The 27,737-nt window shown below is 36.8% G+C and overlaps 1 protein-coding gene across 1 annotated transcript; it reads right to left on the reverse strand.

Moving 5' to 3' along the window:
• Positions 1-717: 717 nt before the first annotated feature.
• LOC117411050 (tetratricopeptide repeat protein 13) lies at positions 718-27,715 on the reverse strand. Its single transcript, XM_034018093.3, has 23 exons — positions 27,547-27,715; positions 26,043-26,137; positions 21,453-21,528; positions 20,815-20,885; positions 20,261-20,326; positions 19,997-20,089; positions 19,649-19,765; positions 17,467-17,577; positions 15,819-15,901; positions 14,659-14,800; positions 12,943-13,117; positions 12,559-12,715; positions 11,967-12,097; positions 11,576-11,708; positions 11,124-11,216; positions 10,778-10,861; positions 10,401-10,485; positions 9,450-9,556; positions 8,858-8,993; positions 7,827-7,906; positions 7,535-7,613; positions 4,136-4,215; positions 718-1,831 (listed from the first exon to the last, which is right to left on the reverse strand). The coding sequence occupies exons 1-23, from the start codon at positions 27,713-27,715 to the stop codon at positions 1,717-1,719; spliced, it is 2,478 nt and encodes an 825-aa protein (XP_033873984.1). The 3' UTR covers positions 718-1,716.
• Between the last annotated feature and the right edge of the window lie 22 nt (positions 27,716-27,737).

The raw sequence follows: 27,737 nt of genomic DNA on the forward strand, positions 1-27,737 counted from the left end.
TCATATGGTTTGAACGGAATAAGGTAGTATTTCAGTCCTACTCAGGTATAATTATCCAGACAAGCTCAGAGCAAGTACAAAGCCATGTAAAGGCAGATCTAGAGGAAAATTATAAAAACTCAGTATGGGAGCATCAGAACCACTCAGAAGGATTGCAAACCTCAAGCTGTATATACTGTAAACTATTTAGAGAGTCTGGAATCCGTTTTCTTCACTCCTGTGCAGACATAATGAATAATGCTTCAATGTAATTTATGTTTGATTACAGAAAATCATTGGTTGCAAACTAACAGCCAGACATCATGTTCAAAGAGAAAAAAAGAGTGCAAGTAAGATGAGGTGCAAATTCACGAGACTGAAGCCATAAATCAATATAGAAAAAGAAAGAACTGCACACTGAATTGCACTCCAAAATTGCTTATCTTTAATTCATAAAAACTTATCACCAACGTTTTGACACAGAAGTGCCTTCGTCAGGCTGCAAAAACCAGCCTTAAACTCAACTTCATATTCGCCATTTTAAAGTACTAACTTGTTGCATTTCCAAATAGATGTTCCCTCATATTCTTTGACTACTATAGTTGGTTGGTCATTTAGCAACAGTACTCTAAAATGTTGGTAGTATTTAAAAAACAAACCAGAATTATTTTGAGTTTTTTAAATCACTTTGTAATGGCTTAATTATTTCCTGTAATAAAAGAGAGACAGTAAAAAATAAATTGTCAAACATTTTATTGACCACAGATGAAGATTCTCTTAAAACGATTTCCCCCCAACAATAAGGTCCAAGGCCAATGACAAACTGTTATTTTCCCTAATTACATTAACTTGTTCAGAAAATAGTATTCTCTGTAAAATGATGTGAACTCGCATAGTGCAAATTCTCTGCCAAACAAGAAAGATACTGATTTGAATAACAACATGTAAATAATAAAAATGCACAAGTACTACTTGAGATTTTTTGTTTCTTTTAACCCCCACAAACAGCATTATGAAAAAATAGCTGCACATCGTGTTGTCCTGTTTACAGTAAAACATAATTGTTATCCCTGAACATGTTCCATGTTAGTGGCATATTTCCTAATTCAAAACATACAAAAAAAAGGATACAGTGTTTGAAAAGTGCAAATACGGAAATGATTGTACTTGAGGGCACTCCTAGGGAGGGTGTTCTTATCCACTTAAATTATCACATATCTGTTTTGGTCAATGTTGCAAAACAGGGAAACCTCCAACGTGGCAAAGACCTAGACATTTTTTAATGTACCCACTAGAATTGTTTTAGAGTAGAGAAACTCAAACCTTTTTTTATTCCAAGTATTCCATTTTTTTTTTATCAAAACATATCAAAAAGTAGCAAAGGACATTCATTTCTTTACACCCATGGCTAAAACATCTTTAGATGCACTTGCTGCTCAGAATATATGGAAGCCCCCGTGTGGGACTGCACCAGAGTAGAGAGTCGATTCAGGTTTAATAAGGTATAATTTAGTAATTGACTACATAGGGCCTGGATGTGGATGAGTGTGTAGCACCATTAAAAGAGTGAAGGAATGGGTGAATTTACCTTCTTAAAATGTATACTGATGAACCATTGTATGGCAAGAGGTTTTTCTATTACCGAGCCTAACATTTTCTCATGAGATGGGACCTCTGTGGATTCTGAGAAGAGACTGCATGTAAAGCGCTGGTCCTTCACTACTGCGTTACCTACTGTTAGGATTTTTTAGGGCACTGAGAAGTGGAGTCTGTGTTCAGAACCTCGATCATTGTTCTTGTTGTTGGAAATGTTTCTGTTACAGATGGAAGACTCTGGTACCAGTCTGGAAGGCTTAAAAAAAAGTTTGGGTCAGTAGATGACACACTGATATTTATTGTTACAGGACCTTAGTCGCACCTATTCATAATTTACAACATGCGCAAGAGAGACGTATTTGTTAGTGTTTTTTTTTATTTGAATGAAAAGAAAATTAATGAAATTACATCACATTATGAATAAATGTAAATGCATCATTTGAAATAGTCCATTTTTTTTATTCCCAAATAAAATTAATCGCTGTTTTTTATTTCTAAATAAAATGAAAAATAATTAAATTGCATCTTATCACAAGGCGAGACACCTGCGATGTTGACACGCCAACTTTCTTTGCAACAAGCCCCGAGAACCACAGGAGACTCCAGCTCCAGTCATAATTAGAAAATAACGTATCCCAATTAAACAAAGTGACATCCCAATTATAGTACATAAATAGCATTGAGGAAAAAAATGTCTCCCAGAGTTCTGTCCCATTTAGGCAGAAATCCAGATTATCAGTGTCCCAATTAAGTGGCGCCGACTCTGCACATATTTCATAAAGTGATAGGCAGCAGTGCTTTGCCCCAAGTATAATGGTTTTAATTCCCAGAGTAAACAAGGTAATATAAATATATGTCTGTACCAGTGGAGGCTTCTTAGAGGAGGCAGTGCCTCCTGAAAATTTCAAAGTGAGGAAATTTTTTTTTTTTTAAATGATATTTTAACTGAAACCCTAGATTCAACATTCCTATATTAACAGCAGTTAAGGCAAGTCTTCATTATAAACTCATATCTGCTATTAACCACAGTACTAGCAGTAGCAGATCACATGATCTGAGCTCAGGTTTTAATTGGAGGAGCCCAGAGTTTTTTCATCAGAGGAGACAAGCCTCCGTTATAAACTCCTATCTCGATAACCACAGTACTAGCAATAACAGGTGACATAGTCTGAGCCCTGGTTTTAATTGGAGGAGCAGCTCATACCCTCCCGTCCCCCACTGAAGCACTGCTAGAGCATGCTCGATTATGAGTCAAGTGTTGAATAATGGAAATTGCATAATTCAGTTTCATATTCAATTTTCTGAAGGAGATTTTTAAATCCATCAGAACAGTAGGACAAATTTAAAAACTTGACAAAGTTAAATACGAAGCCAGCATGTTTGACATGTGTGGATGACAGGATTTGTAGTTTTCGTCCGCATTTCTGCTGATTGGAAACACCTTTCAGCGTGTGTCAGATAAACTACTATTCCCAGAAGACACTGTGCACCCATATGCCTACTGTATTGTGACACCCGGAGTGTCAGTAAAGTGAGATATATTTTCAGAGTTTCATATTATGATACCACTGCCTTTCTCTGGGAACAAATCTAGTTGTTAGTGTTTGTTGGAAGTTGTATTTATATTATTTTAGCCCTTCCCCAGCAGTGTTTGTTTATTTTCCCCAGCGCAAGTAATCTCTTTCATTTTCTTTGCCTGTACGGTATATAATTATTTTCTTGGTCATTTATTTAAGTTCAGCAAATTAAGTCTATATAGGATGTGCTTGATTTTTGACTGCCTTTTTCCTGCCGTAACAATTTTGTTTAGAAAATATTTTATGAAATCTAAATGCTATATCAATGTCGTATAAACTACATTTTTAAACATACGCTGGCAGTGTGTAACAGAATAAACTATGATGGGCTACTGTTTTCTTTTCTGTTGGCTAGTGGAGAAAAGTGCGTTCAACAGCCAAACTGGAGTAAACCGGTTTAGACTGCATCTGTAGATCTCTTGATCTACCCCTCCTACTATGCACTGGACTTCCCTGATCTACGCACCATATTACTGAATCCTTAGCTAATGCACTATCCTTGCTGTATTGTACTACTATTATGTCATTGGAGATATAACCTCTTGTAATCCTAACTTGTTGCATCCTGTTTCATATTGTATTTTAGTAGTATTATTTGCACTTACTGTAAACTGTACTGTATTTAAATGTGTATCTTACATTGTAACCCTGTACTACCCTGTAACACTTGTAAGTCACCTTGAATAATAATAATAATATTAAAAGTGTTGTCAGTCTGAATACAATAAGACTCTACTGTTGCTGGGAGCTTAAGGGCCTGGGAGCTCTGCCTTTTTTCTGCCTCCCCATTTGTTTTGGCCACCATCTGCCACTGATCTGTATGTACACATTTGTGTGCAAGATTTAAAGTATTTTAGTAACATAAATCCCCCAAAACAGACCGCTCTGACCTTCATCCACAGTATGTACTTGTAAGAATGCATGTGACATACGTATGAAAGGCAGACATATAATAAATCAAACTATAACAGTAACAGAATTACCTTTTCAGTTTCATCCAGCTTTTTGCAATTTTGCTAAAAGCCTCAGGGCTAGATGTTGTCATAGCTTCAAAATCAGCCAGCTGAAAACAAAACGTAAGCATTATTTAATCACATCACACATGTTCTATGCTAATGCAATTCAAACCAAAGAAGTCTACAAAGCTGCCAATTGTATTAGATATTCTGTTTTGGTTGCTTGTTCCCTACAACAATCAAACTTTTGAATTCACGATTGTCATCCAAACCCTCTGGGTCAATTGCAACGAACTGAAAGGAGCGTACTAGCTGGGGATGATCCTGTGTTTAGTACGGAGAACGGTACTAAACCAGTACGCAAGTTAATACCAATTGCAACGAACTAAGCAGCTCAAGATAGTCATCAGCTGCGTATCAATTTGTCTCAATTGCAACAAACCCAAAGTAACTGCTGTTGCCCTGTAGAGGATACTAAAACACAATACTAAGTTAAGTCTAGCAATTTCTGTAGACTACTAACTGGAACAAATATAAAACATCCCAAAATGTATTGACAACTTCTATGAAATGGAACTATTCATAACCACAAATTATATAAAATGATTTGAAATCTTATGGGGGGAAAAAAAAGAAAAAAACATTTGCAACAAAACAAATTTCATCCTTATTTAACTAATTCAACTTAACGTAGGCCCATTTTATATATTAAAAAAAAATAAAAATAATTCCAGTACGACTTTCCAGTGTCTCTACTTTCAGCCTCTTCCACAGGGAAAGCAGCATTAAATCTGCTTACAAGTGCATTCCATGAGAGTTGTGCGCTGCAGAATTGCTGTGGAATCCTTTCGGCCATCCTCTACAGTTTCAATACAATCTTTTATACACTCTATGAAATAAAGTTTTTGCTCCATTATACAATTTTGCACACGACTACTGGCCCATGATTGCCTTGGTATGGCTGTACTGAGAAATTAAGCTCTTATAGGCTATACCTGAAATATGTAATTAGCATTTCTGATTCAACTTACACCTTTTATAGTCTACAATATACCTTTGGTCCTATAAACGAATGTGTTTGTTTTGTGTGTGAATTCATGGGGTGCCTTTAAGGGCTGAGAATTAGTAGACAGGCAGGACAGACGTGAGCAAGATACCCATGAGAGCAAGAGGTTCTGGTATGGTTGGAACCGAAGAACATATAACACATGGAAAGTCCCTTTACTGCTCGGAGGACCACGTTCTAGTGGCCTGGGGAGACGTGGCTATCCATAGCGACGGAAAGGTCACAGACCTGGAATAAGAAAAATTTAGCCAGGGCAGGCATCAGGTGGCAACCTCATGGTCAAGGTCAAGCCGGTGTCCAGTGCCGGGTCACTTGCCCCAAAGGAACCTGTGAATAGGAGACAGTTTAGAGGCCAGAGCTAAGACAGATAGCTGGCTAGAGTAGAAAGATTAGGATAGAGGGTCTATGTAGAGGCAAAAGCGCATAAGCTGTGAAAGTACAATTGTGGCCGGGGGTCCCCTCTGGCTTCCCGAGAGAACCTCAGACATGTGGGCATATGGGCGACGCAGCCGAACCCGAGGCAGGGGGAGTAAGCTTCACTGCCCCCCTGGCTTCTGCAAACCTCACCGTGAAGAGAAAGACCGACTGCTGCACACATGGATATAAGTTAGAAACATTAGAAACGAGGTAAAGTGTTTTTTTAATGGGGGGAAAACCTCTGGTGGTCCTGACAGAGGGCACCCCCACTTCGGGTAAGCTAATAATTGACTGCTGGGCTGTTGCAGTGTCTGAGGGAGATGATCTGATATAAGTCTACTGCTGATGAAGACCAATGGCCCAGGCTCTAGATGAGGTGCTGGTTCACTCCTGCACTTGCTGCTGAAGTGGCTGCTCCTATTCAGAAGGAGTGCGGTGTATAGGCTGGTAATGCCGGTATGGAATCCGTTTTGTAACCCATCTATGAGATGCTGGGTGAATTGCTGGTCAGGGTGAGAGAGGAGAACTTCAGTGAGTGCCTCTATGTTGATAGGTGTGCGTACTGTCAATGTGGCAAGTCATTTGTTGTGCTGCAGGGGACAGATAATCTGGGAGTTTGCAGGTTGAAATCGGAGTCAGATGCGTTGCTCTGCTGATGCCTTGAAATCCTGCTATGTGAAGCTCTGCTGGAAGGTGCTGCTGATGTTAAATCCACTGCTGGGCCCAGGGTGGCAGAGCAACAGAAATAAAGTGTCACGGTAGACGTTGGGGGGGATTTGTGTCCCAGAGTTGAAGAGCGCTTCAGCATCCTTACAACCGACCAGTCTTTGAAAAGCAGTTGTTTTTGCTCTGGAACCGGTGCTTGCCTGGGGCTCTTTCGCTTTGGTTGGGAGGATGCCGAGCCATGGCTTGGTGGTGATGGCAGAGGATATGATACAAGCCTGGGCGCGATGCTGGTTGCTGGATATAGCTGCCCAGGCTGTATATCCTTGGATTCGATTGAAGACAGATCAGAATCCATTGTGGTAATTGTTCAGAGATGTTATTCTGGTATAGGAGATGTCATTTCTGCTTATTTAAAATTATAAATAGCTCAGCTGGTCAAAAGGTGAATCAGTTGCCGAGTGCTTTGCATGGCAGAGGATATGATAAAACAAACGCAAGACAAAGTCCAGAAGTAAGAGTCATGCTTATATAGGCGCATACAGATATGATAGCCAAAGAGAAGCTCCCGTAATGCCCACCTGAGACTGACGTATTGGCGGGGAGTAAGCTCGGGAGTCAGGTTTCAAGATCGAGCTCTGGTGCGGAGGCGGAACCTTGCTACCCAGAACTACGTGTGGCTGGCCTCATCCGGACAACGCGGGAGGACAGGATTGAGGTAGATCGTAGTGAGAGAGGGGGCCCTCTCTGACACCCCCCGAATTTTGCCTGAAGGCTGACATTTAAATAATGAGGACTTATACAAGTTTTGCTTATCCTCTAACACAGCATTATTTTTGGTGGTGTTTTAGGAAAATTAGGTTATACATGTGCAATTTGGTTTAAAAATAATCTTATGCAATTCAGCCTTAGTATTAACTTTTACATAATTTTCTTAAGTTCAAAAAATGGAAATTAAAAAACAATAATAATTAAGATGTTCGGTTTCTTAAAAGAAAATAATGTCTCTCTTGTAACAAAATATAACACTCCTAAAATATAATAGCCGGATAGCTGGGGATCAGATAGTCCACAACTTTGTTCCGCATCTTTTTTCGTTGCAATTGGTACTAAAATGAATACGCAGCTGGGGATGATCCCAAGATACCGTATTAGCTAGTCCGCAACTTAGTACACAGCGCTGTACTAAATCTACTCATTTGTTGCAATTGACCCTCTATTAACAATTCATTTTTGTTTTTAATGTTTTCAGCCAATAGCACTTTAAGAGACTAGCTTACCTTTCCTTTGGGTATTCTGCCCATTACTTCCTTCCCACTAGCCATCAGTGAACCCATAACCACAGAATAAGCTACCACACTGTCAACAGAACGTAGAAAGGAAACAAACAATACGTTATTAACATCATTCCATCTAAAGCTCTTGCACAAGAGGACTACTGTAACTAACAGAAACACAGGTGGATCAACAGCACTGACAGCATCCCCACACAGATCAAAGTCTTTCACAGAAGTTGCATAATAGTGGCTCCGTTTTAAATAACTGTAATCAAAGGCTTAAAATGTAACATACCTGGACCCTCTAGAGAGAGGCATTAAATTATAAAAGTAATACACCAGCGAAAGGATTAGATTGCATACAGCATCCGCATCCTGTATGAGGGAAAAAAAAACCCAATGTTGCAGTGAAATACTTAATTTATTTATTGAGAGAATCATAGAACACAGTAGTGTATCAACTATAACAAATATTTACTATTTCAGAGTGCGGTTAAAACCGTGCTCCTGTGAAAGGTTTAATTTTTTACTGAACAAGACTGGTAATGGAATTTAGGTAAGAAAATAGCTGTGTACCTAACATTACGACAATAACTCAGCATGTACTGTCTCTATACAGCAGAAATTTAAAGGACACTTAATCATAATATGGCAACCATATTAGGTCAGAGGTCAGTGTCATGGTCAGCAATACATTTAGGTTGCCTGCAAATATAAAGTCCCTATCTCAAATAGTTTGAGACATGAGTTAAATGGTCTACGTACATCAACATGATTTTGTAGAAAAGTGTATATCTGTTTAGAAATTGTCTACTGCACAAATATATATTTGTTGTGTATACCTCTTTTACCTTTTTTAAGTTCTTGAAAATTGATTCGTAACCAAATAGACTACGATGTCTCCACTGTCTGATGACATTTTTTTTTTTAATTTGTAAAAAGCAATTCTAAATATAATTCTCACTTACGGTCTCTATAATATTAGCTATATTGCACAAAATTCAGCTATTACTGCTTACCCTACTTATGTCCCTCTCCTCTGCTCACTAATGATTGGACAGCTGCAAAACCAGGGCAGATCTTTGACTCTCCCATTGGTTAATCTTACTCAAGACTTTCAACTGTTTATGTCCCACCTCCACTCACGTATGACAGCCGCGGAGAAAAGGCAGGATCTTCTATTGGTTGATTTTATTTTATATATAAAAATTTAAAAAAAACGGTTGGATTAATCTATCAATCGGAGCAGCACTAATATATAACACATTTTAATAGTAAGAATCCTTGAAAGGAGACATAAGGAAAACATAAAAAATAAACATTTACCCCAAGCTCAGTAGACAGCATTAGTGCCTTTCCTTTTGTAGTCAGATCCTTGTACAGAGATTCAATCTCCAACTGATACTGCTGTGTCCTTTCTTCTGTTGTTTGCGTTTCCACAGAAAACAACATGTTTCCAACTCTGTTTAAAAAAAAAAAAATTATATCTATCTATCTATCTATCTATCTATCTATCTATCTATCTATCTATCTATATAGAAGTAAAGCAGAAACAGTATCTGCATGTATGCCGACATACTGGGGTTGGGCACATATTCCTTGGCTGTTATATAACCAGGAATAACAAGTTAATGTCCATGTACAATTTGAAAACAAAAACTACATTTCTTTCTGTCAGTTTACTTCATGGTATTTTGTGTTAAGCACACTTCACAAGCCATTTTGTTTTAAATAGAAAGTTACCTATGAGCTCAGTTGCCATTACAGTTTTTAATATAATTTGGTATATGTTTTTTTAAAAAAAAAAAAAGACCTGCTTTACATCTGGCAATGGGACATTATTATAACCACAGAATACCTTTAAGATACATTATACATACAGCATGGACTGAACACTATTCACTTTAACTGAATTTACCTGTCTCCTGTAATAGTTATTGTACACCCATCATATTCCTTTCCTGGTTCGTTTAAACTGGGTACCTTTGTGTTCACTGTAAATCCGTCTCTGGTTTTGCTGTTAAACTGATTTATATACAAAATAGGGAAAAATATGATATTTAAAATAGACAACAATAAACTGTAGAACTACAATGTAATACTTCACAGATTTATTAGGGATTTCCAATTGCATACATTACTGTTTATTTGTTCAGATGACAGGTTGGCACATGTAGATCAATCAGCATGTTCAAATCAAATGTATAACTGCTAAAATGCTTGCTTTCTATTAATTTACATTCAAGATCATTTGTATCACTCTTGTGCATTATTAGATTTTATGAATCATTGTGCTTAACCATGCCTAAAGCCTGGATTTTTTTTCACAGTTATCACGGATTACATGGTTTCCGTGAAATTTACTCAATGCCATGTAACACGTAGTTCCCCGTGAAAATCCCCAGCAAATGTTTGCTTTACTTATGCTCTGCCTGTCACATTTATGAACCTGACAGCTGGTTTAGTTTGCATGATTTCTTTCAAATATCTTCAACGCAAAAGAGACCAGCTGCATCAAAGACTGGAAATATTTCTGCTAAAGATCCCTATGTCCAGTAAAAGGGGACATTTCACGAGGCTGGTGATATTTTTATTAATATTTATGTTTTTTGTTTTTTTGGTTTATAGAATGTCTTTAAAAAGGTATCATTTTTTGTTGCTCAAGTCAGTATTTGAGTACATGTGTTGTATAACTGTAAAGAATAATAGTCAATCTGAATCTGACAAGGCTATTTTTTTCTACTTTAATAAATGTTATGTTTAAATCTGAAATACATATTTTTAGACCGTGAAGCAGTTTTTTACCATGGAAAAAAATACAGCCCAGACCATGCCCAATTATTTTCATGAATGTATTAACTAAATTTACCTTCATTATGGGAAGAAGGTCTTCAACTTTATTAACATCCTCCAAGGCCTGTCTTACTTCTGAAAGTCCTCTGGGGTTATAGGCTCTGCAAGAATGAAAGGATGTGTCGGGCACATTACCAGGAAGACAAATGCAGAACAGCTGTAAGGAAACTCAAGCTTCACTGTCCCATTTTTCCTTCCCCCTCCTTAATTGTCATCCATAGTATTTTTTAGAGCAATTCATTTCTATTGCAAACTCCAGACTGACTCTAGTGTCAGGTCTTAGGTACTATTTAAAGGTTACTCTTTAGACAATATGCCCTGACTAAAGACAGAACTAAGAGCCACAAGATCAACTCAAGACTTTTACATCTTAGTGAGAAATGAGTCACTTACCCGTGATAAACAAGGATCCTGTCTTTGATGAAGCTAAGGATTTTATCAAAATATGCCAGATAACGTATATTGATTATTTGTCCCCTGTGAACAAAGGACAAAAATATATATTTTCAGTAATATTCAACAATAACCATTTTAAAAAAATAAACACTTACTGTAGCTTTCCTCATCATCCTACTAGAATCCAGTCTTTAAAGCAACTAGATTGCAGGATAACCAGTTAATTAGCAGCACATTTCACTTTCCAGTAAAATTAACGAGGACAATGATGAACAAGGACAATGATGAACGCTGACATTTTTTCTATTCCGTTTCATTTTACCACCAAAAGGCCTTTTTGTACCTGATTAGATTGATATGATTGTTGAAGCCTCGACTGAGACTTCTAGCTGGCATCTTGTCCAGCCATAGCACTGGCTGGTCTGGGTCTGCAACCCTACAACAAGAGACAACACAATTACTGCCACAAAACAGTTCCTGTTCATTGTAAACCTCCAATAACATGACCTTGAGAATCACAGAATGAAGTTGTGTATTGAATGTGAATCCAATATCTCAAAGCATTTGATCTTTATCATCCAGAAATCAAAAAATGTCAACCATTGAAAATATGAAGTTGGCATCTCAAATGGTTTATGAGATATGAGCTGTTGAAAAAGTGTAGGCCCATGGGTTAGTGATACATTGTTTTGAAAAAGTCCCATTTTATAATTTTTCAGTACTGACTTTGGTAGTTTAAAGGAAAACAAAAGTTCACCTTGTACAGTATAAAAGAACGCTGATGTACAAACGTACCTCCTCCATTTAACTGCAATGTCAAACATATCTCTCCACTGCATTTGTCTCGTTTTGCCATTGACACGGACTTTGGAATTTCTCCATGTTCGCTGAATGGCCTGCATCACTTCTAGTGTTGCTAGTCCCATGGCTAGAGATCAACAATTTACAGACAAGTTACACTTGTGGTTTAACAGACTTTCATTATTAAAAATTCACAATGACAATATAGACACCACAGCTGTGTGATGTTAAAGGTTTGAAAAATAAACCTATTGAAATTAAGCAAAAAAAAAAAATGAAAATGTTGTAGGGTTGCTACCTGGTCAAATATAACCAAATATGACCTTTTTTGTTTTATTGACATTGTTTTATTTTTAATTCCCCATATGTGTGGGTTTCCACCTACCTCTGTGTATTCTGTGATTGGGAAGGAATCCTGGTGTATCATATTGCATAAGGGCGCCTAGGTGATCAGCCGTGCAAATCACTTTCTGAATTTCTGGGTTATAGCTTTCGAAATTCTGAGGTAGAACATCCCTTAAACAACAAGAAGTAAACCGTCATCAACTGGGGTACTTCCTATACAGAAGACACCCAAAGTCTATAGCCCCACTACTGTAGGTTTTCAGTATTGAAATGTTTGTACCTAGTACCCTTTTCACTTGGACCACTTTATGCAGTTGAATGTTTCATTTAAAACCCCACAACACATGCTGTGCCATTTTACTGAAACTACAGGGGAGGTCAGTGACACAGATACATATTTCCTCTGAAAGAGACATTCTTTCCAGCACAGAGGGCACTTATGGCTGAAAACATATTAAACACTTTATTACCAAGATGAGACATTAAAATAAGGTGATTTTCTTCCACTGAAGTACAATTCACCTGATGTTTTAACTAAAAAGCAGCTTGCCCTTGAGTATGTCAAGTAAGGCACTCCTGACTGAGGTCTGAACACTACGCTCCCAATCCGTAAAGACACTGTAGAAACTCACTTAATATGTGGCTGCAATCCGGGCTGCTCCTCATACTCTTCAATTAGAAAAGGAAGGTTTTTAGCCCAGTGGTTCTTGAAGTTTCCAGGAAGATCCACATCTACATTGTATTCTGTGACTGGGGTGTCAAGATGTGCATGCAAATAGCGAGAGTATTCTAAAAATTAAAAGTATGTTAGAAACATTTTATAGCAGCAAATTCAAAAGTAGAGCTGAAGTATCACGGAAAAGAAGCTCATGTGACCTACAGTAGATCCCACATATTTAAAAAGTGTGACATACAGACATCTCTTATACCCCCAGATTATAATACTCTCAATAATAGTGGAGTCACACAAATACATTTTTTTAGATTTAGTAATAAACATTAAAAATTAAACTTACCTCTGAGGTATTTTACTTTGAGATATTCTGGGCTTGCCTTCTGGCCTGGCAAAGGGTCATTTAACATTACTTTTGTCTGAGCTTTAATGCCTTCATAAAACTGACCCATGGCAACATGGCTAAGGCCTTTCATGTACTGGCAAACCTCATTGTAAGGTTCAAGCTGGAGACACCTCTACGGGGGGAAAAAAAAACAAACAAACAAAACATAATTCAATATACAATATTTCAAATGCTGGCTTATTATGCAGGTAAACACAGGTTTACAGACGAGTTAAAAGGTACAGTGCAAATGTAGGAAAAAAAAAAGTGTAAAGCCAGAACAGACAGGCGCGGCACGGCATGCAAGGCATTTTGCCACCTGTATCGATGCCATTGCTTTCATATGGTGTTGGACAGATCAGCACGGGACAATACCGCTAGTCCCGCTGAGCGGTACTGCTCAAATCGAATCCAAAGCGATTTTTTCTGGCTGCCGCATGGTACCATCGGTGGATTAACCAATCACAGCCAAGTGGTGACAACACATGCTTGGCAGGAAAAATCATGAGTGATCCCTCTCATGTTTCATGCAAGGTCAGGCAGGTCAGTATTTTATACATCGCCCCTGATAAGCATCCTTCCTGTAGCCAATACTATTATCACTTTTTGCCTTTTTTTATTTATTATTTCTGTAGATCACTACTATTTTTTACTAAATAACTGACTGTAAAAGGATATATTTTCAAATACTTAGTAGTAGGCTAATTGCTGTCAGCAACATATTGTATGTTTCTTTGTTAAGCTGATCGCTCATTTCATACACCTGCATATAGATGACAGAAAACAACTTTGATAAACAAAACAGTGTTTTTATTTAGTAAAGTATATGGGGGCATTACAGCTATGGCCAAAAGTTTTGCATCACACCCTATATAATTAATAATGTTACATTGACATACTGAAATTACATATCGCTTTGTAGTTTTCCAAAAATTGAAAAATGGGATATTTTAAAAATAGACTTTTGCGATATCATTTTGTAGTTTCTTTGATTACATGATATTAAGTAAAATATCAAAATGATCTTAATATAGTTTTTGTTTTAAATTATGTCTGCATCCTAATATTCTACTAGGTGATGTAAAACTTTTGGCCATATATGTAAATTATATTCAAGTACATAGCTTACTATGTGGTACTGACAACTACTGTACTGTACCATTCCATTTTTCTACAACATTGTAAAAAAAAGTCAGTCGCGTAGTGCATACCGCTCATGTGTGCCGGGTGCAGACTAGCGGTTTCACACTGTGAAAATGTCCGCGTCTGTCTTTTCCGGGCTTAAGTTAACTACAGTAAGGTCTCAGCAGTATCAGTGATCTGATAACAAAAAAGCAATACATTCTCAAGCATGTTTTGAACTCATGAAGACCAGAGTATAAGCATATCAAATCTACAAGCATTCAGCATATCTACTGTTTGGAATCCTACCATTTACAAATACTAATAGGATATTACAAAATAATTTAGCAGTCTGGAAAATGACTGTCACTTCCAAATCTGTTGAGAGTGTTAATCTGTGAATTATATAGTAAAGAACCAGCCCTGCATTAGAAGATAAGTTTTGATGGCATTTTTAAAATGTTATCAAGATATAACTAGGACATTGTTTGTATTATTTTAACATGAAGACAAGTTAAGCTCTGGATCAGTTCTGTGTCTGTCACCAATTACCTTAAAATTTCTTAAAGCTTCCTGCAGACTGCCATGATGGTAAAGCATCATTCCTCGGAGCTGAAGAGACTGAATGTGATTCTGATTTAACATCAAAGCCTTCTGGAAGCTTTCCATGGCAGCTTCAAAATCACCAAGCTCCCTGTTCACAACATAAAGAACACCTGTTATCAATAAATCTACATAGAAAAGTAACCCTGGCTCAATATAACTGATGTGTGGGGTCTGCGATACCTCTCCTTCTATTATTACAATGTTTGACAGCTTTGCAAACCTTTCTCCACCAATACAGTCTATGTGTAATCTCTTCCTTTCACATAGGAGATTTTGCTTTAACTATTAATTTCCATGTTGTGTTTTTGTAGTACTGGGACAAATATCTAAAATATTTTTTTTAAACTTATTTTGAAGGCAAAAAACCATGTCCATGGCCAGAAATTGATAGAAATGAGAAATACGCATCACAATGTGTTTTGCCTTGTATCGATTTACCACCTTGCAAGAACTTGCGCAACAGTTTCTAAATTAGCAAGTAGCTGCGTCACTCCAAAATGACTCACTCACGTCTCCTATAGTGATCAATGTTTTGTTTTTCTTTTGTGTTGCGATCCAAATTTGTTTATATAGGGAATATAATAAAAAGAGAAATAAAACCGTGAGTAAATATTGTTTATTCATTGTACAACACCCTCTTTCCCACATTTTATTTTAAGTGTTCATTCATGTCAAAAAGTAATGCTATTTTATGAAAATGTGTCTATGACCACTTTGTTCATTGCAAAGACATGACAATGGCAGGGATTATAAAAAACGCCTTGTCTATTGATGTACTGTTTTGACCTGAAATCCACAGAAGATTTTAGTTTTAACCTTAACTACTGTATGGCATCCTTTGTTTTGTAGTTACTACACTATAGTAAGGCCTTCACAACCTATTCTTACTTGTGGGATACTGTTCAACTTTAACAAAATGTTACATATGATGGTTCTGATAATACTTTGAAAATGAACAAATATTCAAAAGATGTGTCCGAGTCTTGAACGGATATCTGAACATGAAAATCCCATGTTTATGCCAGCACTAGTTTTTTTTACACCAAGTTTTTCACACAGTCGTTGTTGCTGAGCACAGAGAAAGCATTTTCTCTTTCCACTCTTACCTATAGGCCTGGCCGAGACTTTTGTATGCATCTATGAAATCTGTTTTAAGCTTGAGGGCTTCTTTGAATATTTCAATAGCTTCCTGTGAAAGATAGGAAAGCCAAGTCAATAATTACTTTCTATAACCTTTACAAGTACAATATCAAATTTCACCACAATCTATAGAAAACTGCATATTAGATATTACAATAAAGTTTCCTTAGCTGATTGTGGATTTGCAATGCGTCCTTCGCTTTTAACACTTGTGTCTTATCCACACAAGAACTAAGAACAGGCATACAAGGGCACACAGATTCACTAGGAATGTGATCAAGATCATTGACATGGAATTTGCCTGAACGTATTTGATGTTGTTACACTTTATGCACAATGTACACTGTCACCTTTAGTTGTTTGTATGCATATAAAATGTTCTTATAATACTGTAAGTGTTCGGTGGCTACTTCTAATCATGTTGAATTTATTTATCGCTTGTGGGAGAGCCGCCTCCCGGTACGCAAGTAGTTTCCATAACAGCGAATTATGCTTCCATTCATTTTTCTTGATCTCGTTAACATGCACTTTGATTAACGAGTAACCCTTATCTAGTCGTTGAGACAGGAAGTGATGTTGGTGACCTGTGACAATTAAGCTTTTTAAACGAGAAATGCGTTCATTAATGACCTCATTGACTCAATTTCAAAGCATTAACTGATTGATTTAATTAACACATTTCATTTGAAAATCACTTGCTACTAAAGCTCTCGTTACTATACCACGAGTTCGATACAGTGACACTGGTTTTTGAAAATCCTGCCCATAGTAGCATACAGAATAAATCAGCACCTCAAACATGCAAATAAATCTGTACTGCAGCAGGGTTAAGGCATTGGTATACCCCATGGTATAGTCTATAGGAAATTGCATCTCTGTGAAATACTTTGAAATATGTGGGGGAAAAAATGTATATAAGTATATATGGGAAATAAGTATATATGACAGGTGAATCTTGCTTTCTGAGACACAGTGGGATGTTAAAACAAAAGTGGCCAGAAAAAGGTTAATTTGTATTGGATGATACCTATAATCAAAGGTGACTGAGGGAATCACACAGTTTGCATCAAATGTGAAAGCAATTGGTGCTTTTTTTTTTTTTTTTAGCTTAGTGCAAAGGCAAATTTTCTGGTGTGAATAAAACAATTATAAAAGGTATAAAACTAGCAAGAAGCAACTTGGACACAGAAAGGAGCTAAAAATGAATGTCCTCACAAAACAGTAATACTTAATGGATTATAGGAGGCTATGTGGTCCAGTGGTTAAAGAAAAGGGCTTGCAACCAGGAGTTCCCCGGTTCAAATTCTACCTCAGCCACTGACTCATTGTGTGACCCTGAGCAAGTCACTTAACCTCCTTATGCTCCGTCTTTCGGGTGAGACGTAATTGTAAGTGACTCTGCAGCTGATGCATAGTTCACACACCCGAGTCTCTGTAAGTCGCCTTGGATAAAGGCGTCTGCTAAATAAACAAATAATAATAATAATAATAATAATAATAATACCCACAATCAAGTTGACTGACAAATTCATAACATTCTGTTGTGAACTGAATTTGAAAAAACATTTCAAAGTGTGCATTGTTTGTTATCAAGGTTGTAATGAACAGATTTACCTTCAGCATTCCCCTGTGGAATAAAGTATAGCCCTTATACAGCATTGCAATTGGCTGATTCTTCTTTAACTCCAGAGACTGCTGGAAGTCCTGCTGGGCCAGTTCATATTCCTAGAGCACAGAATACAGCTAGACTGAAGAGCAGATCGAAACATTTAGCAACATCTGTTAGCATGGAAGTATTTTTGTCTACTGCAATTCATGTATAGGAGGCTGTGTGGTCCAGTGGTTAAAGAAAAGGGCTTGTAACCAGGAGGTCCCCGATTCAAATCCCACCTGAGCCACTGACTCATTGTGTGACCCTGAGCAAGTCACTTAACCTCCTTGTGCTCCATCTTTAGGGTGAGACGTAATTGTAAGTGACTCTGCAGCTGACGCATAGTTCACACACCCTAGTCTCTGTAAGTCACCTTGGATAAAGGCGTCTGCTAAATAAACAAATAATGTAATAGTGGGACTACCTCATAATATTCATGGAAGTGCTGGCATTGTAGATTACAATTGAGACCATTATCTGAGTCATACAGGAGAATGGACATTTTTAGTTATAAATATGCAAATATACACTAAAATACAGTAACATTTATTTTCCAAAGATTACAAAAATACTTGAATAATTTGCCATAATTGTTGAGGATTTATACTGCGTGTGATAAAACTTCAAGAGAAAATTAGTATCGACTCTCTTAGGCGTCGTTTACATGCACAAGTCACGACAGTTTTCCTCACGAAGTGTTTCCCGTACTTTTCAGGAAATGCGTTGCTATGCAGTTCTGATTTAGGAAAAAAAATTGTCCGTACCAATGCAGATTACTCAATTAATAGTCATTTAGGGGAAGGGATATTTAAATGTCTGTGTCTGCTTACTAAGTAGGAAAAGAACGACTCTGAATATCGTGAGGAGAGCTTCATGCGTTGCCATGAAGATAAAAACATTTAACAAGAGAAATGAATTCACGTGTTGTCGCGCACATTCTGAATTACGCCGCGCATTAGCTACTTGTTTGTCTGGTTACCACACACACACAATTATATAAAATATAATTTCTACTAAGTACAAATTTTACTAATTAGAATTTATATTTGTGTGTGTCTGTGGAACATCTAAAAATTACATTTTATTAATACTAGAACCGCCTTTTACAGTACATGTTTTTATTTTGAATATAACCTACAATATTCTTTTTTTTTTTTTTTATATATATATATATATATATATATATATATATATATATATATATATATATATATATAATTTAGGCTTGTATATGTATGTTGTTATCTCTACTGGACCTAGCAGCCATCAATTCCTTTGAAATGCACCTGGGAAAATATCAGTAAGAGAGATTTCATCTTGAAGCTAGCCACAGTGCTTCAGCAGAAACATTTCGATCAGAAAACTGCAAAGCTGCAGGCTGCAGCAGCTCAACCTGGATTCTGTGCTGCGAGTGAAACACACGCATGAGAAAACATGTTACTTTCGTTTTAGATTAAAAACTACTCTTGTTTTTACAGTTTTGTATGTACATAAACCTGTTTACACACTAGTTTCTTTTGAAATATTTATTTTATTATAGTTTTTCATTTTTTGAAGTAGTGCTTTATATGTGGTAAATTAGAAAATAAACCCTTTTATGTTTAATTGTTCATTTAAATACGACGTTTCGGCTGTGCAGATGTTTGATATGATGTGCTTGAATAAAATGTTTGAGTTGTATCTGATAGTTTGTCTTTCATTTTAATACTGATGATGTTTAAAATGTACTGTGATAATGACTGCCGTCGGCAGGTATGAGTATAACTGCGGCGGTTCTAGTGTTAAAGTAGTCCATAACTGTACATTTTGTGTGTGTGTGTGTGTGTGTATGTTTTGTACGGCCTTTCTGCTGGAGATTACGTGAGATTAAGTCAGAAGAACCTGATCTTGACTGCTGAAACCTTGTGAGCCACAAGCACGATTCCTGCTGTGGTTTACCCTGTGATTGACCCTGCCCTTACAGTCGTACTGCCTAAAGGACGTCCTTTTGCTGTTTCACGATGTGTTCGCGTGACATGCCACACAGTCATGACTGCAGAGTCGATTTTCACGTGCATGTAAACCCCACCTTAAGTTTTACTTTTGATATCCAGATATTTTCTGAAATGGATCTAGATCTTGAACTACTATGCTGAAACTACGCACCTCAGATATAAAGTTAAGAGTACCCCTGTGTCTGTAAAGTCGAGCAGACGGATGCAGCTGGATGGCTTTGGTCAGGTCACTTAATGCTTCGCTGGTTCGCCCCAACGGAGACAGAATCTGCAAAACCCCATCAAACCACAGGAAAAGACAATTATTTATACAGTACATAGCACACTATTAAAAGCAAAGCAGAAACAGTAATGAAAGTCACATTGGTACAACATCTTTAAAGTTACAGTTATTACAGTGACTAACTGTTGTGTCCAAAGGCTTAAAAAAAAAAAAAAAACTTCTAACCTACAGTATTCTGTATTAAAACTTAAATTGCTGATTCGGATGAAAACTCACCTCTGCTCGCTGCTCAAACACCTCTGGTTGATTTGGTGCAAGAGTAATAACTCGACTCAGCTCAAACAGAGCCAAGTCAGCATTTTTAATATCCTGTGGGTGCAGGAAGATAGATGTAAAATAATTCAAGGAGATGTGCAGCAGAACAAACCAAACGCTGTACACTTTATTATTTGATTTGGTCTTGGCTGAAAACTGTACTTGCCAGTATAATGCTGTGAGCTCGGCAGACTGCAAACTGCAATGTTGCTTGGAAATAATTACCTGCAGCCCTTTCTTTCCATATGCAATCCCTCTTCCATAAATAGCACTAACCAACTCTGGATCTCCCTACACGGAAAAAAAGAAAACACAACATTTAAAATCCACCCTATTCTGCAGGTCTGTATATTATGTGTAAATATATTTAGTTTAACATGCCCGTGAATATATATCAATACATCATCATATGGGAGACCTATCATATTGTGTTTCTTTATTAAAAATGTGTTTAGGCCAACCCACTTGAATGGTGTGCAATCAGCATTTAAAGCAATTAAATACAACAAGCAGTCTGACAGTACAAAGTAAACTGTTTAGTAGTCTCTTGAAATGTAAGGGACCTCAAAATGTTTTCCTCCTCAGAAATGTCCTGGGGAACACTATAAAGCACAACTTCAACTGCATACTGCATTCCATTGAGCATGACGTTTCATTGTAGATTAAATTTAATTTTTTTTTTTTCTTTTTACTTGAATATTTCATATTGACGTCCAATGACATAAAGACATCTAGCTTTATTTAAAATATCATTGTGAAAAGATTGCTATTAAACATACCTGTAAGAGTGATGAAAAATGTTGTATTGCTTCATCATACAAACCACTTCCAATCAGCACATAACCGATTGCTAATAAAGTTAAAAAAAAAGAAATAAATTGTCAATTGGTATTGGTTGAAAAGCAAAGTGAGTACAATTTGTGATTACAATATGCAGTTCATTCATTTACCTGGAGATTCTATACTTAAGTGTTTTTAATTGTGTAATTTCAACACGATATACCGTATATGGTGAATGGGTTGCAAACCAAGTAATTACACTGCATAGTAAAGAATGCATTATTCTGCTGAATACCCTTTTGAAGAGATTTAAATAATGTTGAATTCATTAATTCAGTGCCTAAGTGTATTCAACATTTTGATCAAATAACATTTAAGCTGATACTTTGGACTTTGAACCACAAATTTACTGGCTGCACAAAGCTGGGCAATTTCAAACCAGGTTCCTTTGTAAATGCTCACGTGAACACAAAGACATATTTAAAATCGTTTACAGTTACTGTAACACCAGCAAACAATTATTTTCTAAAGCAGTAACCATAAAACATTTTTTGAATACTGAGGGAACAATACCATCATTGTGGGGTGTGTGCATTATGAGATATCATATCTAAGATAAATGTTATAAGATACATACCCAACTCTTCATTTGTATTCTGGTTGTCAATTGCAAAAGGTAACCTCTTTTGTTCTGCCAAAAGCTTTGCTTGGCTCTGCAAGCAAAAACACAAAAACATGAGTCATATATTTGAAACTTGCAACACACTTCATTAAAGTCTTCTGACATTGCAGCAATAATCAAACAAGAATGCTAGGTAACTGACCATGGTGGAGTCCCTGTCTTCCAATCCACTAATGCTTATGACACACAACAAATTTACCTGAGGTCATGGACCATTTTCTGGCAGCAATTTGCCAAACTGGTCTCTAATCTCTGGTAATTTCTGGTGTGGAGGCCATTATTATAAAAATGTCAATGAACGTATGGAATGTGCAATTTATCTATGCTTTATGTTTTACTTTTTAAGATGGAACTTTGACAGAAGTCTGACTCAGAAGCAGCACATTACATAACTTTTTCTAATTAAAAATCCAAGACCTTCAAAAAAGTAAAGACCAAACCACTTGTCATATATAGCGATAGATGTAACTACAGGGTGCATCCTCGACTCCAGATTTTATCCATTTTTTAGCCAATCATTGGTGTATTAGTTTTTATTATTTTCCTCACTGTTAACATTCATGGGGTTTCGATGCGGGGCAATTTACACGTGAAATGGCGATGCGCTTGCACGTTTTGGAGAATTACGCGTGTAAATCAGGTTAGTGGCTGAAAAAAAGAGAGGGATAGGGTAAATCTCATTTACTCGTGTAAATGACGAAACACACGGGAAAATCCACGCCCAGTTTCGCATGGAAACCTGCATTTCACGTGTAAATGTGAATGAGCTTGTTTACCCTTAAGTGACATCACTATAAGTATTGCAAGGGAGCAGGTCAGTTGTTACTGTGGATTCCAAGAAGGCTGAAAGTAGTGGCTGATGGGTGATTTTATGGTTAGCAGTGGAGTAGTTCACCTTAATGATAATGCGGGCGGCTTTTTTTTATTATTGTTTTTTGCTGTGTCTGGCCTGTCATGTTGTATATATCTTGTGGGTTTACAGTTCTGTATAAAACCACTTACCACGAACTGCGTTATGCCCTTGTTATAGTATTAAAGCAGCTGTTAGAGAATACACTTCCTATAAAAACTACGCTAAAGTTAAACACGAAGAGCAAGTGAGCTGCTTAAATGTCTAACTGAATTAATTCCCGTCCTTTTTTTGATCCCAGTTATGTCCAAAGACAACGCGTCCGCCCACCACGTTAATAAATATAGTTGGTGAACTGGATGTAATGAGGTAGCTCGATCACCCAAAACAGCGCAACAACAGATATACCAACAAGTTGTTGATGCCCTCTCAGAACTGACCAAATAAAATTGCAAATGAACATATTGATTGTGTTTTATTTGTTTGCATCATTAATATTTAACAGTAAATCCAACACAACTTAAAAGAAAGGAGAGAATCTCTTGACAGCACGAGCCAATTGAAACTGGTGGCTGAGGTAACCTTCACAGTCCGCTTATAATAAGCGGGATTGGGCTTGTTTTTTTGAGAGTCGCTGGTTGGAATTGTTTTGGGGCTTGTTTTTTGGGCTTGTTTTGAAAGGCAGTGCTACCTTTTTTCTCGTGAGACTTGGCAACACTGGTAACCTTCCCCGTCTGTCTCACAGGCAGCCACTGATTCCTGAACACCTCATTTTGTTGTTGACAGGTTTGTGCAGGATACAGCAGGCAGTGGCAATTTTGGGAACAAACTAATCCTGCACTTCAGTCTGTTTCATCAGTGTCTGCCACCTCCCTTTCAAGTGCCCACTACCCGTATTTGCCCAAGCGTGGTGTTATATGCGTCCTCAGCAGCTGTCAGCCGTCCGGACGGGTAGGGTTTCTAAGCCAGGGTAGTATACGCAGCATCATCTGATCCTCTATATGCTGTATTGCCTGGATGAAAGGGAAATATATATAACGTCTCCGCCGGTTTTCAGCCATCATGGTCTGCAATACCTGTTGGTCAGTGTCATTTTATACTTCCAAGTTCATTTTTAATTGATGAGTCGTAAGATAAATTAGTTGAAACAGTATTCACTACTACCACTAATGACACCTGAAAAACAATTTGGGCAACAGCAGTAGAACACATTATTAACCAGCCAGGCATAAGGTATTTTGCTTTATTACAGCAGCTTCGATAAGAACATAACATAAGAAACAAATGAGAGGAGGCCATTCAGCCAATTTTGCTCGTTTGGTTGTTAGTAGCTTATTGATCCCAGAATCTCATCAAGCAGCTTCTTGAAGGATCCCAGGGTGTCAGCTTCAACAACATTACTGGGGAGTTGGTTCCAGACCCTCACAATTCTCTGTGTAAAAAAGTGCCTCCTATTTTCTGTTCTGAATGCCCCTTTATCTAATCTCCATTTGTGACTCCTGGTCCTTGTTTCTTTTTTAAGGTCAAAAAAGTCCCCTGGGTCGACACTGTCTATACCTTTTAGGATTTTGAAAGTTTGAATCAGATCGCCACGTACAACTCGTGATTAACTCGTATACCAGTTCTCTGCACTTGGAAACCACATTTTCACTAGTAATCTTCAAAAACAGCATGAGTACTTTACACATAGCTAATTTACATATCAACCCCCACCTTTCCCATTCATTTGCACGACGTTGGGTGAAAACCCGGTTTACTCGAGTTAAATAAACTGAGCGAATGGAAACCCAAAAAAGTATTTTACACGACACATTTTTCTCGAGCTAAAAAAAAAAAAACATGCATGGAAACATACATGGTGTATTAATCAGTATTCTACCTCTCTAAATAAACAAACAAAATGGACAAATTGTGTACTGAGAAAAAAGATAAATCAGGTAATACTTATTGGAATGATAAATTAAATGATAAATTGGATGTCTAGGAGATTTGAATTTCAGTTATTTGGTAGTTAAGAGATAATAGCAGGCTTAAAAAAGCAAACTTTACCAGGGATAGCAGCTCACTGCAGGATTGTTCCTGTTTGTGGTCATTGAGAATATACAAATCGGATTGCACTGTCTTGTGATTAACAAAAAAAGTAATTCCTGCAGATCTGACAACAGGTAAGAATGTATTAACCATATAAGTGTTACATTTTCTGTACTATGCAATACAGCACATAGCATTTGTCTTTCATCGTTCAATGTAAAGCATCTAAGTTTGAATTATAGATATGTGGAATTTCTGTAGAAAGAAAAACATTTTACACAAATTAAAAACCTAAATGGCACAAGTTTAAGCACTACACTACAAGTGCAGTACTGTTGTCAGTGCAAGAGCACATACAACGAAATAAAAAAACAAAACATTATGAAGCAAACCTAGAATGACATTTTTAGATTGGGAGGTTTATACAAAATATACTTTAAATAACTACTTGCAATCGTAGTTATCAAGGCAGGGCCGCTACCATAGACGCGGTCTGAAAGGAAACGGAAGCTCTACCTAGCACTTGCACAAATTTTCCCTTTTTGGAATTAAAATTGTGATGGAAGAGAAAAGATATTTGTTTTTAAAATGCCTAACAATTAAACAACGCTGCAAAGAATGTGAGCATGAGGGGATGTATGCAGCTGACAGTGACAAAATAATGATGTGCAGATTTTGCAACCATCGGCTGGATTGGGAGTCAAAAGATACTGTTGTTAAGTATTAGCTGTTTATTCATTTTGGGGAAAATATGGCTTTAGTATGTTAATTCTTTGATTTATTTCAAGTGGTGCAAACTTTGCACAGGAGCAAAAGCTGTTTTATATTTGAATGATTTTGAATGGATGAATCTGCTTTAGTGTTTAAATACTGAGAAACCCCAAGCTTGTATACTGGAGCCCTGCTTCAGTGCAATGGGATTGAAATACAATTCCAATCGTTTTTTAATGGGTAGATTGCAATTATATGACAGCCCGGCAATAGTAGAGCAATATAAATATTATATATATATATATATATATATATATATATATATATATATATATATATATATATATATATATATATATATTATCTTATTGTATTTTTTATAGAGGGCATGGGCACTATTAACTGTAAATAGGCAGCTAATTAAAAAGAGTTTCTGTTACTACCGCTAATGAGAAATTATGGTAACTAAATTATTTTTCTGTGCTAGGTCTGTTTATGTCAATTTTTTTTTTGTTTTTGTTTTTGTTTTTTGATAATGTTTAATAGAAAATATGTATATAGTTAAAACATGTATACATTGTTTATATTTATATTATTATTTACTTCTTCGCAGACACTCATCCAGGGCGACTTACAATTTTTACAAAATATCACATTACAAAATTTTATACACATCGATCTGAGTTATTTTATTAATGTGTATCTGTAATAAAACAAAATAAAACAACATTTTTAAAAGATAAAACAAAATAAAACTAAATTTGTGAAAAATAAAAACAAAGATTATAAAAAATTCAAATCATTTTATGGGGCTCTAGTTATTATGCTTCAAAAACTGGTCAGTAGACATTTTAGATGTGTAGTCTTGAGAAGTATATCAAAATTAGGTCAAGAAACCTTCTTCCAGAGTGAAACCATCATTTTGTACCCATCTGTAAATAAGAAATGCATACCAGAATCTTCTCTGTATCCAGGGAAAAAACTGATGCACAGGGTGGATTTCCTCCATTTTCACAGTCTGGGTCATCAAATTTCAAAATGGAAGACTCTGGGGAGAAAAGAAAATAATTCACCTATGGCCACATTTTGTTAATTAGAATGTGTTCTTTGGATTATTTTACGTTACTACAGAGTACTGTATTTGTTTATGCCAGAGACACATGTGACTTTGTTATGGAAGCCCTTGGGAGGATATCAGACACTTACAAAAAAAGAGAAATATGGAAAATACATTAATCTCATTAATGTACCAGATTCCAAGGGGATTAGGATAATGGCAAAGAAATGTGTCTATCCCTTGCAGTCCAATTTCTAAAGGGGTTCAAAGGTCCTCAATTATTTATTTATTTTTTGCCTTTTACCATCTCTATCCACTTTTGGGAAGAATGGGATAGTCTAGACTTTTCTTGGTGGATTTCATATGGGCACACTTATTAATTTAGATTTTAATGTGCAGTCCACTTTTCCAGTTTGAATTCCAGGAGTCCATTTTCACCTGATGTAGTGGCATATGTCTTACCAAAAGCTTGTGCACACTTTGTGTCTCTCAATTTGGTCCAATAAAAAGGGATTTAAAAAAAAAAAACCAGACCTGGAATTTAAATTGAGTTCTCTCTCTCTCTCTCTCTCTCTCTCTCTCTCTCTCTCTCTCTCTATATATATATATATATATATATATATATATAAAATGAGAAATATGGTAACTGCACCCGTGCAGTGCCTAAATCTACAATATCGGGAAAGAAAGGGTTTAAGTAAAGCAGACTGACTGAAAACAAGCAATTAGTATCTACAAAATATGTAGTTCTGATACTACTCCCCTTTCTCCCGTCTAGCCTGTAAATGTGGCTCCGGAAACAAAACCCACAAACTGTCAGACTTGTGCAAAATGTGTATACTCGTCATTGGCTGCTTAGTTCTAACTGACAACAAAAACAGGAAATGAAAATACTGCGTACGAAATAAAATAAATACATAGTATACTGTATAATGACAGTAGAAAAAACAAGCTAAAGCTTCAATGACCATTACAGTAAAAACACAAAAGGCATTTGCTGTCAGTGTCAACGACAAAACAGAAGCTTAACTGTTTCCCGGCATCATTGTTTTTATTATGCATGTTAGTTACACCAACAACGGTATCTCCTAAATTTGACAACTTTTCATTCATTGACTGATACACGGTTTTCTACGATGAACAAACTTTGATTCGTTTTGTACACGGTTGTCAGAAACACGAGTGTTCGTCGGTTTTGCCTTTGAGAACAACCCTTCAATACACAATTGGCATCTATTTATGTGACCCTGTGTGATATTACTAGGGTCTCATCCCCATCCTGGCCTGCTGACAACCAGCCACATTCCACACCTACCGCTCCTGTCATCGGGAGCAGAAGCAGGCTCTTCCAGCGAGTTACGAGTAGGACGTGGCACAAACTCATGTAAAACAACTCTCACCGCATTCCGCTGTGTAATCTTCCCAGTCAGAGTGGGAGCTACATCCATGCTTCTGCAGATCACTGTTGAAGAAAGTAAGCGTAGAGAAAAATTCCGATGAAAAAGCCGGTCGATATACGTAAAGGAGTGAGAATGCAAGCACAACAACACCCCGACCAGCAGGTGCCATGTTGTGTTTGTGCAGGTGAGAA

This window comes from Acipenser ruthenus, chromosome 6 (assembly GCF_902713425.1).
Source record: "Acipenser ruthenus chromosome 6, fAciRut3.2 maternal haplotype, whole genome shotgun sequence".
In the NCBI taxonomy this organism is placed as follows: Eukaryota; Metazoa; Chordata; class Actinopteri; order Acipenseriformes; family Acipenseridae; genus Acipenser; species Acipenser ruthenus.

Coding starts and splice junctions, on each gene's coding strand:
- LOC117411050 (XM_034018093.3), bottom strand. CDS start 27,715: ATGGCACCTGCTGGTCGGGGTGTTGTTGTGCTTGCATTCTCACTCCTT. Junction 26,138..27,546: donor AGATTACACAGCGGAATGCG/GTGAGAGTTGTT, acceptor TTTTCTCCCCAG/AGTCTTCCATTTTGAAATTT. Junction 14,801..15,818: donor AGTCTCGGCCAGGCCTATAG/GTAAGAGTGGAA, acceptor TGTTGTGAACAG/GGAGCTTGGTGATTTTGAAG.